Below are 12703 nucleotides of genomic sequence, written 5' to 3'. Positions count from 1 at the left end.
CGTATATGGTGATTGATGCCCTCTGGTGGCTGACATACCATACTGAAAGCAAATAATTCCCTAATTCTCAAATCTTGGTTGCAACTATTATTGTAAAGAAGATTGTGGGACAAATACTGCCTTGAGTGTTCATAGCCTTTGTCTACTGGCTTCATTAGCAGCAGTCTGTGCACATCTAAGGACAGAATTTTGCCCTGATATAACTTCCAAAATGCAATGCTAGGGACAGTTGTATAAATTACACTCCAATCTGTTCACATTTAGTGGAAATTCACGTATTTCCTTGACTGAAATAGACGGGCTCCAGGACTGAGCTCACTTGTCTCTAGTCCCACTGCTACACAAATAGCTGTATCCAACATTCTGAACCAGCTACAGGAGTCTATAACAAGCAGTCTGAGCAGGCCTCAATAAGAGAACCCCCAACAGTAATGACAGCATAGGGAAAGAGGAATCAAGGAAAACAGGTAGCAGAAAGGTAGCTGGAGATGGTAAGCTAAATTCTGCCTTGGGATACAGACAATGAGAGCCAATTGTGCACCTTCCCAGGCAATGATTTTGGGACAATAGCTTAGATTGTAATAATAGAAAACGTTATATTTTGTGGAAGGCCCATTATAAAACTGGCCTCCATTGCCCTCCTTTCAGGGTCAGCCCTTTCCTGCCTTCCCAGAATTGGCAGCCAGACAGTCAAGTATTAAATCAGTCATGGTAACCCAGTTGCTAATGGTGCAAGCAATACAGTCTAGCTTTCTTCAGGAACCTGGGGCACTTTCACAATACACCCCACATTCTCCAATCCAGATTTGGAGACAGCTGAAAGCCGGGGTACCCTGCTCAACAGCCTTTCTTGCTACAGACATTTTTCTTTTAAAGTGAATGGGAGTATTATTAGCTTTCAGTATATATCCCTTCAATACAATGGACGTACATTATTTTCCAATACACAACAGGAGCTGTAGACACACTAATGCCAAAATGGCTTTCTAGGCTTCACACTGGAGCGGCGAATGTAGGCAGTGTTGGGGGGTGGAGGGTTGGCACTAGTACAGTCATTTAGATTTTAAAAATAAGATTCCTACATGTAACTGACTCTAGATCAATGGAAATACAGAAAGCTACTACCTCGACCCAAAAATGGATTGCTCAAAATGTAATGGCTGAATTAGGACTTACCACAAAGACTAGGGGAAAGAGCAAAGGAGAATTTTTTGTTGTTGTTGCTTTTGGTTAATTATCTGACAATTCCTGTTGCCAAGACACCCTTCCCAGTAGAAGGGATGTATTAGCGTCCTATAAACCAGGAACTCTAACCGGCAGTAATAGTTTAACCTCTACCATTTATTTCAGCAAAGTGCTAATTTTGGAGCCTAATTAGTGTCATTTAATAATGATAATTCTCTCAAATAACAGTTTTCATTTTCAAAACACTTTACGCACATTAAGGACTCCTTCCAACAACCTTATAAGATAGGCAAGTAAAAATCCAAATGTCTCCCTAAATACTGGGCAGTTGTGCAGCTAGTGTGAACTGGCTACAAACCCTTTTTAACACAACTATGTGGAGCCAGTCCTCACCAGTAGCACAAACTTTTATTTTAAGAAGTGCTTTCAGTGATACTCTGACTAGTATGAACAGGGCTAGAGAAGTGAAATCTCTCACCAAAGGCTACCTAACTAATCAGTGGCAAAGCTGGGGTAAAGAACTCAGGAGGTTGTTGTTTGAAGTCCTTATTTCAGACCACTAAACTGTGTTGCCCACTAACACTTCAGTTCTAATATTATTAAGCAACAGTAGGACATGCATGCTGCAGCCCTGACAAGTTGATAACAGATAAGGCTCTTCCACCTTAATTGAATTGGCTCATTAGCACTGACCCCCCCACTTGGTAAGGCAATTCCCATCTTTTCATATACTGTGTATTTATATCTCTCTACTGTATTTTCCACTCCATGCATCGGATGAAATGGGTTTTAGCCCACGAAAGCTTATGCCCAAATAAATTTGTTAGTCTCTAAGGTGCCACAAGAACTCCTCGTTGTTTAGACTCTCAGTGTGACTTTGAAGAATGACTTATATATTCTCTCTTTTTCTATATTTTATCTAACTAAACTAGAGGAAAATGATATTTCCTCTTCTCCTTGATTGTTCGGAGTTTTCTTTCATTTCTAATTTCTCCTCCTTTGTACTCTTTAATCCAAAGAATAGGCACTTCCCTTCTTTCAGCAACTGCTGGTACAAGCAGATGAAAACCTTTGCCTGGCAAGGGCATTCACAAGGCAGGATATAGTCCATCCTTGAAACTCAGGTACCTCGGAGTACATAGTCTCCTCTATATTAGCACTATGGAAGGCTGAGTCCAGAGCTAAGTGAAGGTCTCCCATGTTGCAGCCTGACATACAGTAAAAACAAGGAGATAAAGTAAAACGTTCAAAAGACCCAAAAGTGACTTGGGAGCCTAAGACCCATTGACTTTCAATAGATTTGGGCTCCCAATGCCTAGAGGCCAGATTTTTAAAGGTATTTAGGCACCTAATGTGATTTTCAAAAGTATCTAAGCACCAAACTCTCATTGGTGCACAACACCCATTGAGGTCAAAGTGCTTTTGAAAATCCCTTTGGGTGCTTAAATACCTTTAAATAGTGGGCCCTAAGTGTCCTTTGAAAATAGAACTTAGCCTCTCAAATCACTTAGGCCCTTTTAAAATATTTACCCCCAATCCATTGCTTTGCAGAGCTGATTATTTTGTATCTACATGCATCAGTTTATGAATTTTAAAGATACAGTAAGACCACAGCAACATATAAACACTGCAGGGCCCTGCTCATTAGTGATATAATATCTATGATGAAATATGACTGCAAACTATTGCAAATAAATAAGTACTAAGTTTACACAGCCAAGTGTTTAAGTTTATGAACTTGGAGCCTTGCTAAGCTAAAACCACGGCAGAATGTGAGGAACCCACTTATCTCGTTGAAAACACAGCTGCTTGTTTGTAAATCTAGATCTCCAAGATACCAGAGCAAACATTACAAATCCTAGCAGTTTTCTTGGTATTGAAATTAACCAAGTACACTGATATTATCCAGCTGATATTAAGGGATTTAAAAAAAAATAATAAGAGCTAGCTTCCTTCCTGCCTTTCAATTAGTCAGTGCCCGCAGATGAAACAGGGAAACACTGGAAGTCAAAAACGTCACAAATTCATAATAGAAATTAAGTGCTGACTCAACCTGCAATAGCCAGACTTGACCCAGGAGGCAAAAGCTTAACTTAGTCCCACTTATGCTGAGTATCTCTTCTCTTTACACTAAGTGTAGGACAACAGAGAGCCATAAAGCTTTCTTTATATAGAGCATTCAGAAGGTGTTATTTTAGGACAGTTATTTCACCTGCCTAACTCTAAAGGATGGGTGCTAAGATTTCACTTTTTTCCCCATGTATATATATATATATATATCTGCTCCTGAAGATGGAACCTAAACGTCTGAAAAAGAATCTCCCCAAAATCCTGAAGAGTTTGAAAGCAGAGGACAGAGTCCTGGTTGTGGGGACTACCCAACGTCCCTTTGATGCCGACCTCCGACCTTTCTGCAGAGTTTACAAAAAAATCCTCCTGATTCCCAGGCCAGACTATGCTTCAAGATTTGGCAAGTATATTAAATCATCATGGCAGATCAAGATTAGCTGTTTATATGAAAACATGCTAAAGCAATAACATGCCACAGGAGGGATGCCTTTATCTGGCTATTGTCAAAAATATGATTTAATCTCAACTCATACACTGTGTGCGCCTAGGCACCTGAGATTTTCAGTTAACATTATGGTATAAGACAAGCTAAAATATATATATATCAGTCTCATAAAAATGAAGAAAAAAGTTTTGTTCTCTGGTGGCTGTACTTCATTTTATGTATTTAGGTTTAAGATACATTGAATCTGGACTTGGACTATTATTTTTGGCTCTATAAATGCCAAGAACCCATCTGGGTGCTCATTTTTATTTTAACCCAACTTTTTACAGGAAGTCGAATCTGACCGGCTGTTATTTCTAACTGGGTTCCACATTTTAAAGAACATAATTTAGGTCCTATTCATAAACGGTTTCATTTTTGGAAGATTGGGTTATCACTATCAAAAATCCTTTTTTTTAGGTTTATAGATCAACTTTAAGATTCCAAGGCAAAGTTGGCAGATGCCAGAAAAGTCACCATTAAGATTTAAGCTCATGTATTATCTTCAACAGTGAATTTCCTAGAGTTGCTTGTTATTTATCCATTCATAGTCATACATTGTGGCTATCAATTCTGTGAGCACTCACACAATTTAAAACCACAAACAAGAATCAAACAGACATTTTAAAAGACTTGCCAAACTCCACAGCAATCTGCTCCCCAACATTCACTCCTAAGTCCCACTAGCTATTGGTAAGATCACCTCTCTTCCTTTGATATCTTGGCACAGCTGTGGATAGCTGCCTGATTGGAATGGGAAGGGGCTGGTAGCAGAGCATTCTCAATTATGTGTTTTCATCTTTTGAAATCACTTCCCCATGGTTCAGAAGAGCCCAGACTTGGTGACTTTCAAAACCACAAAGGCTATTTAGGTTAATTTAGGTCAATTTGGGTTGAATTACAGACTCCAGGGAACTTAATAGACCAATCAGTCCCCCTTCATGCTCCTGAAAAAGTCTGGAATGAGGTGCTGTGGTGAACTAGAGGACTAAAACTAAGGATCTTTCATCAGACTCCTCACTGAGGATATCCTGCCACCAATCCCCTCCTATCTGAGCCGGGGGCTGTTAACATAAGCACCTCAGCTGCTCACAATTGCTAAGACAACAGACTTTCTTCATACTGTTTTATCACTTGTGGTGGAAGTCCCAGGCAGAATTAAAACAGAATTAAAACAAACCACTTAAGTCCCAGCTGTACCACAATTAGTCATGTTGGGGCACTCGTTTACAACATGATTATGCCGCAAACAAAGTACACAGGACTGCATCATACATTTACCAGATTACCAACTCATACAACAGCTCTGTGAAGCTCAGCGTTGTACCACCATTCAGAAGCTTGCTCACCGCAGTTTGGTGCACGAAACAGCAAATTTTTAACTGTGTTAAGGGCTAGTCTGTTGCAACTCTGTCCCACATGCCATCATTTCCATAGTGCAGATGGAACTCTGGCCTCTAGACAGGACCAGACTATATAAAAACAGTAGGACACGCATGCTGCAGCCCTGACAAGTTGATAACAGATAAGGCTCTTCTTAAGTTAGGGGAGTGAGACATGGCTAGGATGTGGAGAAGGGAGATGGAAGAAAGTGAGTTTGAATAGTTCAGATAAGCCGCTGGGCGCTTAACCGCCATTTTATGGGTTTTACTCATCATTCATTTAGAATCCAAAGGAGAGTTATAACCAAAAGGGATTAAATCATTAATCTTAGCATGCAAAGAAAAGTCATCACCGTCTAAATTTTAAGGTAGATAAAATTTGGGCCTTCATTATTTAATCCTGCCCCTTTAAAATTATCACCCACATTTTCACCAAACAGTAAGTTTATTCTTGAGATCAGACCGACAAACTGTAGGAAATCTTGCAACATTCTAAAGTGCTTTCTTGGTGCCAACCACCCTTAACTCCCTTGCTTGAGGAACTCAACACCTATCATGGCCAGTCCCCCAGTTTGAGACTCCAATCGAATTTTTGTAGCTGATTTCTAACAGCCTTAAAACACCAGACATTCATAACTACAGATGCCCAATTTTCACATGTAGCCTGTAGCCCTTCTACTTTTCTACAGTACAAGATCTTTCATTTATACCCCATAGGGGTACAGCAAACACACAATGGCAGTCATTACATCTGGAGATCTGATATTAGTCATGATGTGCATCAGTTTCTCATCTTATCCATGATCCTCGCCTGCAGTGGAAGCTACGCTGCACAACACACGGAAACACAAAATAAATGTTCACCGCTGCATGTATCAATTTCCCTATTATGAATCAGTGATTCAGCCAATAGTTATTGAGAGTAGGTATCAATCAAGTTGAAGAACACTGTTTTCTAGAATGAAAAACGAAGTCAGTGGTTATGATTAAAAGTCCATAATATCTACATTACAATAGAAGGAAAGGTGAAGCAGTTTTTCTCTTACACAAAGACCATTACTAGATGCTGCAACAGTCTCATAATTGTAACTCTCCCCACGCATATTATTATGCCATGTACTGTGTCTTCAAACACAGATCAATCATGTGGCACAAACTGCACTACCAGACTACACTACTACAATTTCAATCCTCTATATGCAATTTGTCTGTCACTATTTTCACTTGTTTTACTTTTCAGACAAAGAAAATATTTTTAAAAGACTTTCTAGGGAGACATGTTTAAGAATCTGTGGGATCTATGGTGGTATAAGGCTTGTAATCAGCATGACTTTGGGATATATGCATTACCGTGCAAAGGGTGGAGGATGTTTGTCTTATTTATTATGATATTTTTGTGGCACCCACAAAGTGCTAGGTGCTTTCAAAATCTGAAAAATATGGTCCCTGTCCTCCAGAGTTTGCAAGCTAAAAGGCAAAGGCATGAGATTAATGCACCGTAGTATTTACAGACATAGCTCTATGCCTGCAAAGACATACACATATTATTTTAAACATTGTGCCCAAGTCTTTGGAGGCTCCGGGCCTTAGACACCTAAAGTAGAGTAGTGAGCCCTTGTACCTCTCATTGACTGCACTGGAAGCTACCGGCTAAGCACCTATTAAAATCATGCCATGGATGTAAGTGTCTAACTTTAGGCACCATGGTTTAAAAATCTGGCCACATTACCTGAATGCATATATACAGACACGCGCAGATATACACAGAGTAGATCAAAATATGCTTATTTTAATTGTGTATTTCCCCAATATGTACAGGGTTCATATATAAATATCTGTATATATATAAAATCAAATCTTTTGGTTTTGCTGATTGTACTGATGTCCTATGTTTTCAATTTCCTTCTCAGAAAGAACCTTAGGTTCAAAGTGATTAGCCAGGTCACTCAGATTGCTTTTCCAACTCCTTAATACATGTTTTTGGGTTTCTCGTCCCTCTCCTGTTGGTGATGAACAGTCTTATGGAAACACATCATCCTACAGAATGGAGGGGCTGTCACCAAATCATTGAACATAAGTTGCCTAGCAAAGGTTTCCGATGGTTTCACCCAGGGACACATCGTTTATGCAGTGCAAACTGTCCTCAGTGAACGACGCCTCAGGCAGATGACTAACAAGCCACTGACAGCTGCTGAGTTCCTGAGTTCCCTGGCCAGGCAGGACCCAGTGTACAAAGAGGAAGAAGAAACGTATAAGGTGAAATTAACATCTACGTAAACAATGCTCGTTTCACTCTCCCTTTCAGTGTTCTCACTCACCTCCCACAGGTGTGTCCTCTAACTACAACCAAAATATGACCTGCTACAGACTAGTAGTAGTAAGCTGCATCTTAGAACGTGTCTGCACCTGAATGGGATTGGTGCCGAGTGTCTCACTGGGTTAGAGCCATTGTGTCTGCTAATTGCTCATGCTGTCCTCTCCGCTGTACAAGAGCCCTACCACATACTGAGCAAAGGTGAAGGCAATGGATGTTGAGAGTACCTCGCACCGTTCCGGACAGGGCCCTTACACTGCAACCAATAGCAGAGTGTAAGTGCCTCTCTCTGCCGCTCATTTCTCCTACATACACACAATCAAATATTATGTAGGCCAGAAGGGGGAACTTTTAACAGCTGTCAGTGCTACACTCTGATTTTCTTTCTTTACTTCTCCAGCAACAAGCAGTATAGAGTCCCCAGCAACTTCGACACACAAAAATGACTGAATCACTGATCGCCAGTCACCTGAGTCTAAACTCAGCCACTGGTTGGCTGGTTGCTCTCATGAGACATTTACATCTCTCTCCAACGTTTAATCTCAGCTTGGTGCACACATTCCCCCAGTCAGTTGAACAGTCTCCAATTTCTATTCAGAAACATTTGGCTCTATGAATATGGTCAGTACTTGTATTATTTGGCATTTTAGTCTTTTTGCTCACCCTTACTATCTGTCCAGTATCTTACCTCAAGGTGTAATTAATATTTCAGTGTTGTATCACAGCAGGAAAAATTCATTCCCAACTCCAAGAAGCAATCCACTTATGCCCTGAAATGTGAGGCCTGATATTTGTTGTTACTTTTTAACTGAGGGCTTGTCTACATTACCCGCTGGATCGACGGGCAGCGATCCATCCAGCAGGGGTCAATTTATCACGTCTAGTCTAGACGCAATAAATCGACCGCCGAGCACTCTCCTGTCGACTCCGGTACTCCACCGGAGTGAGAAGCGGAAGCGGAGTCGATGGGGAAGCGTCAGCTGTCCACTTACCACAGTGAAGACACCGCGGTGAGTAGATCTAAGTACGTCAACTTCAGCTACATTATTCATGTAGCTGAAGTTGCATAACTTAGATCGATCCCTCCGCACCTCCTCGTGTAGACCAGACCTGAGCTAGTGAAACAGCAGATGTTATTCCTATAAACATAACTGCACAGCACAAAGTACACTGACAGCAATCAAATAATTTTGAATCTAGCTAAAATATTTCCCTCACTATCCTGTGGCAATGATTTCTTTGCATTAACTATATCCTTCTTTCAAATGTATTTCCTTTTACCTGTTTTAAATCTGTTTCCTTTAAATGTCAGGTAGTGTTCTTGTGTCATGGCACAGAGGAACTGATTGCCAAAATGGCCTTCACTGTAACATTCAGAGATCACTCTTCGCTTTCTTCTTCACATTAATTAATTCAAGTCTTTTAATCTCTCCTCACATGGAAGCGGCTGTCCCCTGAGCCTCTAATCATTTTCATTGCTCTTTGCTGGACCTTTTGTGTTGCTTTGTCCTTTTTGAAGTAAAGTGACTAAAACTTAAGCGGTATTCAAAGTGAGGATTAGTACACTGATGAATCTTTGATTTCTATTCACTCTGAACATGAATCTCCCCATTTGACATGTGGTTATGTTCTGCCACTGTTCCCAAAATGAATATAAATAATGGGAAATGGTGATAATAGGATTTCTTAAATTCAGTTATATACACTCATTTAAAAAGTGACCTAGTCACTGCACCTGTTTGATACAAAATAGTTAAGTAGAAACAAACAGATCACCTTATTGGATCAACCAATGATCCAACATCCTCTCCCGGACAGTAGTCAGTACAAGATACTTCAGAGAAAGGTGCAAGAAAACCTATACTGATAATTATAGATCAGCATGCCCCCAGGGGAAGTTCATTCTTAACTCAAGGAAGTCATTGGTTGGCTTATGCCCTGAAACTTCAGGGTTCAAATCTCTTAGAAACAGAAACCTAACTGTGTATCTTATTATTCATTAGAGAAAAATCTAATCTAGTTTGGATTCTTGCTAAGCGGTTGGCTTCAGTAATATCTTGGAGCAGTTCCACTAGTTGCAGAATCTGTGAAGAAACGGTCATGGGGACATGCCAGTAAATAGGTTAATAATTTAATTAAACTGAATATACAAAAGTAAGGAAAAGGAAACAACAGATGACACCAATAGCAGTTGGTGTTGGTCCCGCTTTCAGATGACCTCCTGAGGTCTCTGCCAACCCTAATATTCTATGATTCTATGACACTGGAAATCATTAACCCCACCCTGCCACATAAGGCAAGACCTTTGCTAGCAATATGGAGTGCGGGTTGGAGTAGGTCTCAATATTCCCTTACATTTACCACGTGCTTCCACATTGTTTAGTTAGTCCTTAATAAGCTGTTCCTAAGAGTTCCATCACCATGCAGAATTTCTTCAGAGAAGTCTAACAGCCCGACGGTTTCAAGGTGCAACCCTTCAAAAGTTTGTACTAGCCCACAATATATGTGCACCATCACTAGACCTTTCTGCCCCACCCTCACCCCCAGTACAGTAAAGTACAGCCTAATTATTCAAACCCACCTAGTTTGGGTGAGATTTTGTATAATGCAGAGTTAGCAGAGGGGGTAAGCTAGAGAGGTTTGAAGAATATGTATTCAGTTAAATCAGAATAGTTAGATTGTGCATCACAATATTATAGCTGTTCCACAGCCGGTTGGCCATTTTGCTACTGGTGCATTTTGTTTACCCGTTTAAGGCATTTAATCCACAAGACACTACAAGCCCCAACAGAGTGAACACCATTGTGAATGGAGATAGTGTAGGTATAAGTGTGGATGGAGAGGAGTAGAGAGAGATGGGAGTTGACCTAAGTAGGATTCTGAGGTGAGAGGCAGAAGTCAAGACATCAGGATACTGGTCTTTAGGCTTCTGAGAGGGAAAAAGCCAAATTCATTCCTGGCATAACAAAAGAGATGAACATAGTTAATAGCTTTTTCATCATGCACATCAATATCTAGTCGCATCTTGAGCTGCAGAATGGACCATGACATTGTTAATACAGACACGCACACTTCAAGTTTGGGAAAAGGTTATTTCCTATGCACAAGTGATTTTCAAATATTACCAATTCAGCCATTTTAAATTATTTTAACATATCCCAGAGAGGTCTGGTTGCCATTACAGTCCAAGAGCTTTGCAAATTTGCAAAGCAACCAAAACAAAACCATTTACAAGACACAGGACTATGAACAAGCACATGAAATCAATAAACAGCTTTTGAAAAATTATGATTTAACTTTCCCACTGAAATTAAAAACAACTGAACAGATTTCGAGAACTACCAAAAAATATGCTCTTTATACTGCCAAGTTGCAGATCAGAGGTAATTTTGACAAGAGCTACATACCCTTGGAAATAGGGTTGATCATGAAGTTCTAACACTCCAATAACCATAGCAACACAAGTGGCACAGCTAAGTGTTCATGTTAATGAGGGACTCGGAAAGCAGATGATTGCTACACTTCTTGTTATAATGGTGTTCTCAAGAGTTCTAAGGATCTTGTTTCAGCTTCTCCACAAGCCAACCAGAATTGTAAGGTTTTTGTTAGGAACACTTCATCGTACGTGCAAAAGTTACTTAAATGTTCTTTCATGCTTTTTTTCCTCCCCTCTCACCACTTTTTTGATTCTCCAGGTTTGGTATGCCAAGACACCTCTGGGGAAAGCACGAGCCAGAGCACTGATGGAAGGTGAGGAAGTAGGAAAAGGAAAAGGAAAAGGAAAGGATAAAGGGAAAAAGAAGGGAGGAAAGAAAGGGAAAAAGAAGAAAAAGTAATTTATTTCCTTGAGGAGATCTCATCTGGGAATACATCACAAGAAGCGTATTGATCCATTTCTCTGAAGAGGGATGAGGACATTAGAGACAACATACACAAAAATCTGTGGCCAGCTCCGGAGGACGGCTATATTTCTAAGTGTGTTCCATGAAAAAAAAAAAAGTTGCAAATAGGATGAGACACCAGTGTGACATTTAACTCCCACAAGATTAAGAGCTAATGACCACTGACTTTCTCAAGCATCATTTATTCTAAAGAGTTTTTTAAGAATTACTTAGGACTATATCAGACCATCAAGTTTTTAGGCAAAACTCCTTATTGAGTTCAATGAGGAATTTTGCTTAAAAACTGATGTCGTGTTAAGAGCCTTTAATTATTTATTTTTATGTTATTAACCTAGATGCTTTGTAAAACTAACTGCTTTCCATACCTGTATGTCTAGTGTATTCTAATTCCCAATAAAACAGTTATAAAGGCTCTTTTTAATTTTTCTCTGACCATGGGCTGTTACCAAGCACTTAATGTAGGCTACCATAGGCTGACCAACATTTAGTTACAGAAGCATGTACTTATTCACAGGAGGACCAGCAGAGCACTTCATCTTTCTACAAATGTCACCATGCACAAACATTCACGGATACAAATGTTAGCTCATACACAGAGGAAATTCACTTGAATGGCGTTTATTTCAAAGAGTGTTTGTGAATACTGTTTGGTGATATTTGACTAGCTCAAACCACAGTGCTGCAATATTCAGGTTGCTAACACTGTAAGAAGATTTAAAAAAAAAAAAAAGATTGGAACTTTAAGAAGCCATGGAAATACTTCCATTGGTCCTAGGTTTTAGGCTAAATTTGGCCTGACCTGTACTAAGCTTTTCAAAAATATGCACACCTTATAGCCCTCATTCTGCAAAGACTTCCATTATGCACCTGAGCAATTCCATTGACTTCCACGTAACAGATCCATTGACTTCAGTGGGACTTCTCATATGTCTGACATTGTGCATGCACTTCAGTCTTTGCAGGATCGGGGTCGTGGTTTGTGTATGTAGCAGCTTGTCGCAGCAGAACCTGAAGCTTCAAATGGCCTCATCTCTTCCTTTCAGGGAGACCCCAGAGGCTTCTGACAGACAGCCCTCCAATTGTTGGCTCCCTTGGGCATTTGCTATTGTTGTCCTTCTTGTTTAACAGCTAGAGTGCGGCGAGTCAAATAATGAAAGCATTTATTCACGAGTAACTTGTTTCGGGAATTGACAGAAAAAAATCCTTAAATGAATCACGCACTGAATATGACTTGATCAACAGAGTAGTCAAATAACGACACAATTTATTCACAAAGTAGTTTACCCACAGAAACTTACCTGAGACTGGACCAGCTCTAACGCCTTTGGAGGGGATTGCAAGCCAGAGCCCCTACTGGGTACAGTAT

At 40.1% G+C, this 12703-nt stretch overlaps 1 protein-coding gene across 3 annotated transcripts in view; it reads left to right on the top strand.

The window, feature by feature from the left end:
• The window catches only part of IQCA1 (IQ motif containing with AAA domain 1), a 151365-nt gene extending 139616 nt beyond the window's left edge, over positions 1–11749 (top strand). For all 3 annotated transcript variants that reach the window (XM_042854528.2, XM_042854525.2, XM_008172583.3), the window contains 3 exons: positions 3478–3655; positions 7139–7377; positions 11131–11749. In XM_042854528.2, the coding sequence (XP_042710462.2) occupies positions 3478–3655; positions 7139–7377; positions 11131–11271 (558 nt within the window). In that variant the 3' untranslated portion in view covers positions 11272–11749. The remainder of the gene's footprint in view (positions 1–3477; positions 3656–7138; positions 7378–11130) is intronic.
• The last annotated feature ends 954 nt before the right edge of the window (positions 11750–12703 follow it).

This window comes from Chrysemys picta, chromosome 11, assembly GCF_011386835.1.
Source record: "Chrysemys picta bellii isolate R12L10 chromosome 11, ASM1138683v2, whole genome shotgun sequence".
NCBI lineage: Eukaryota > Metazoa > Chordata > Testudines > Emydidae > Chrysemys > Chrysemys picta.
Note: the sequence above shows the minus strand (reverse complement) of the source record. Positions and strands in the feature narration are given on the sequence as shown.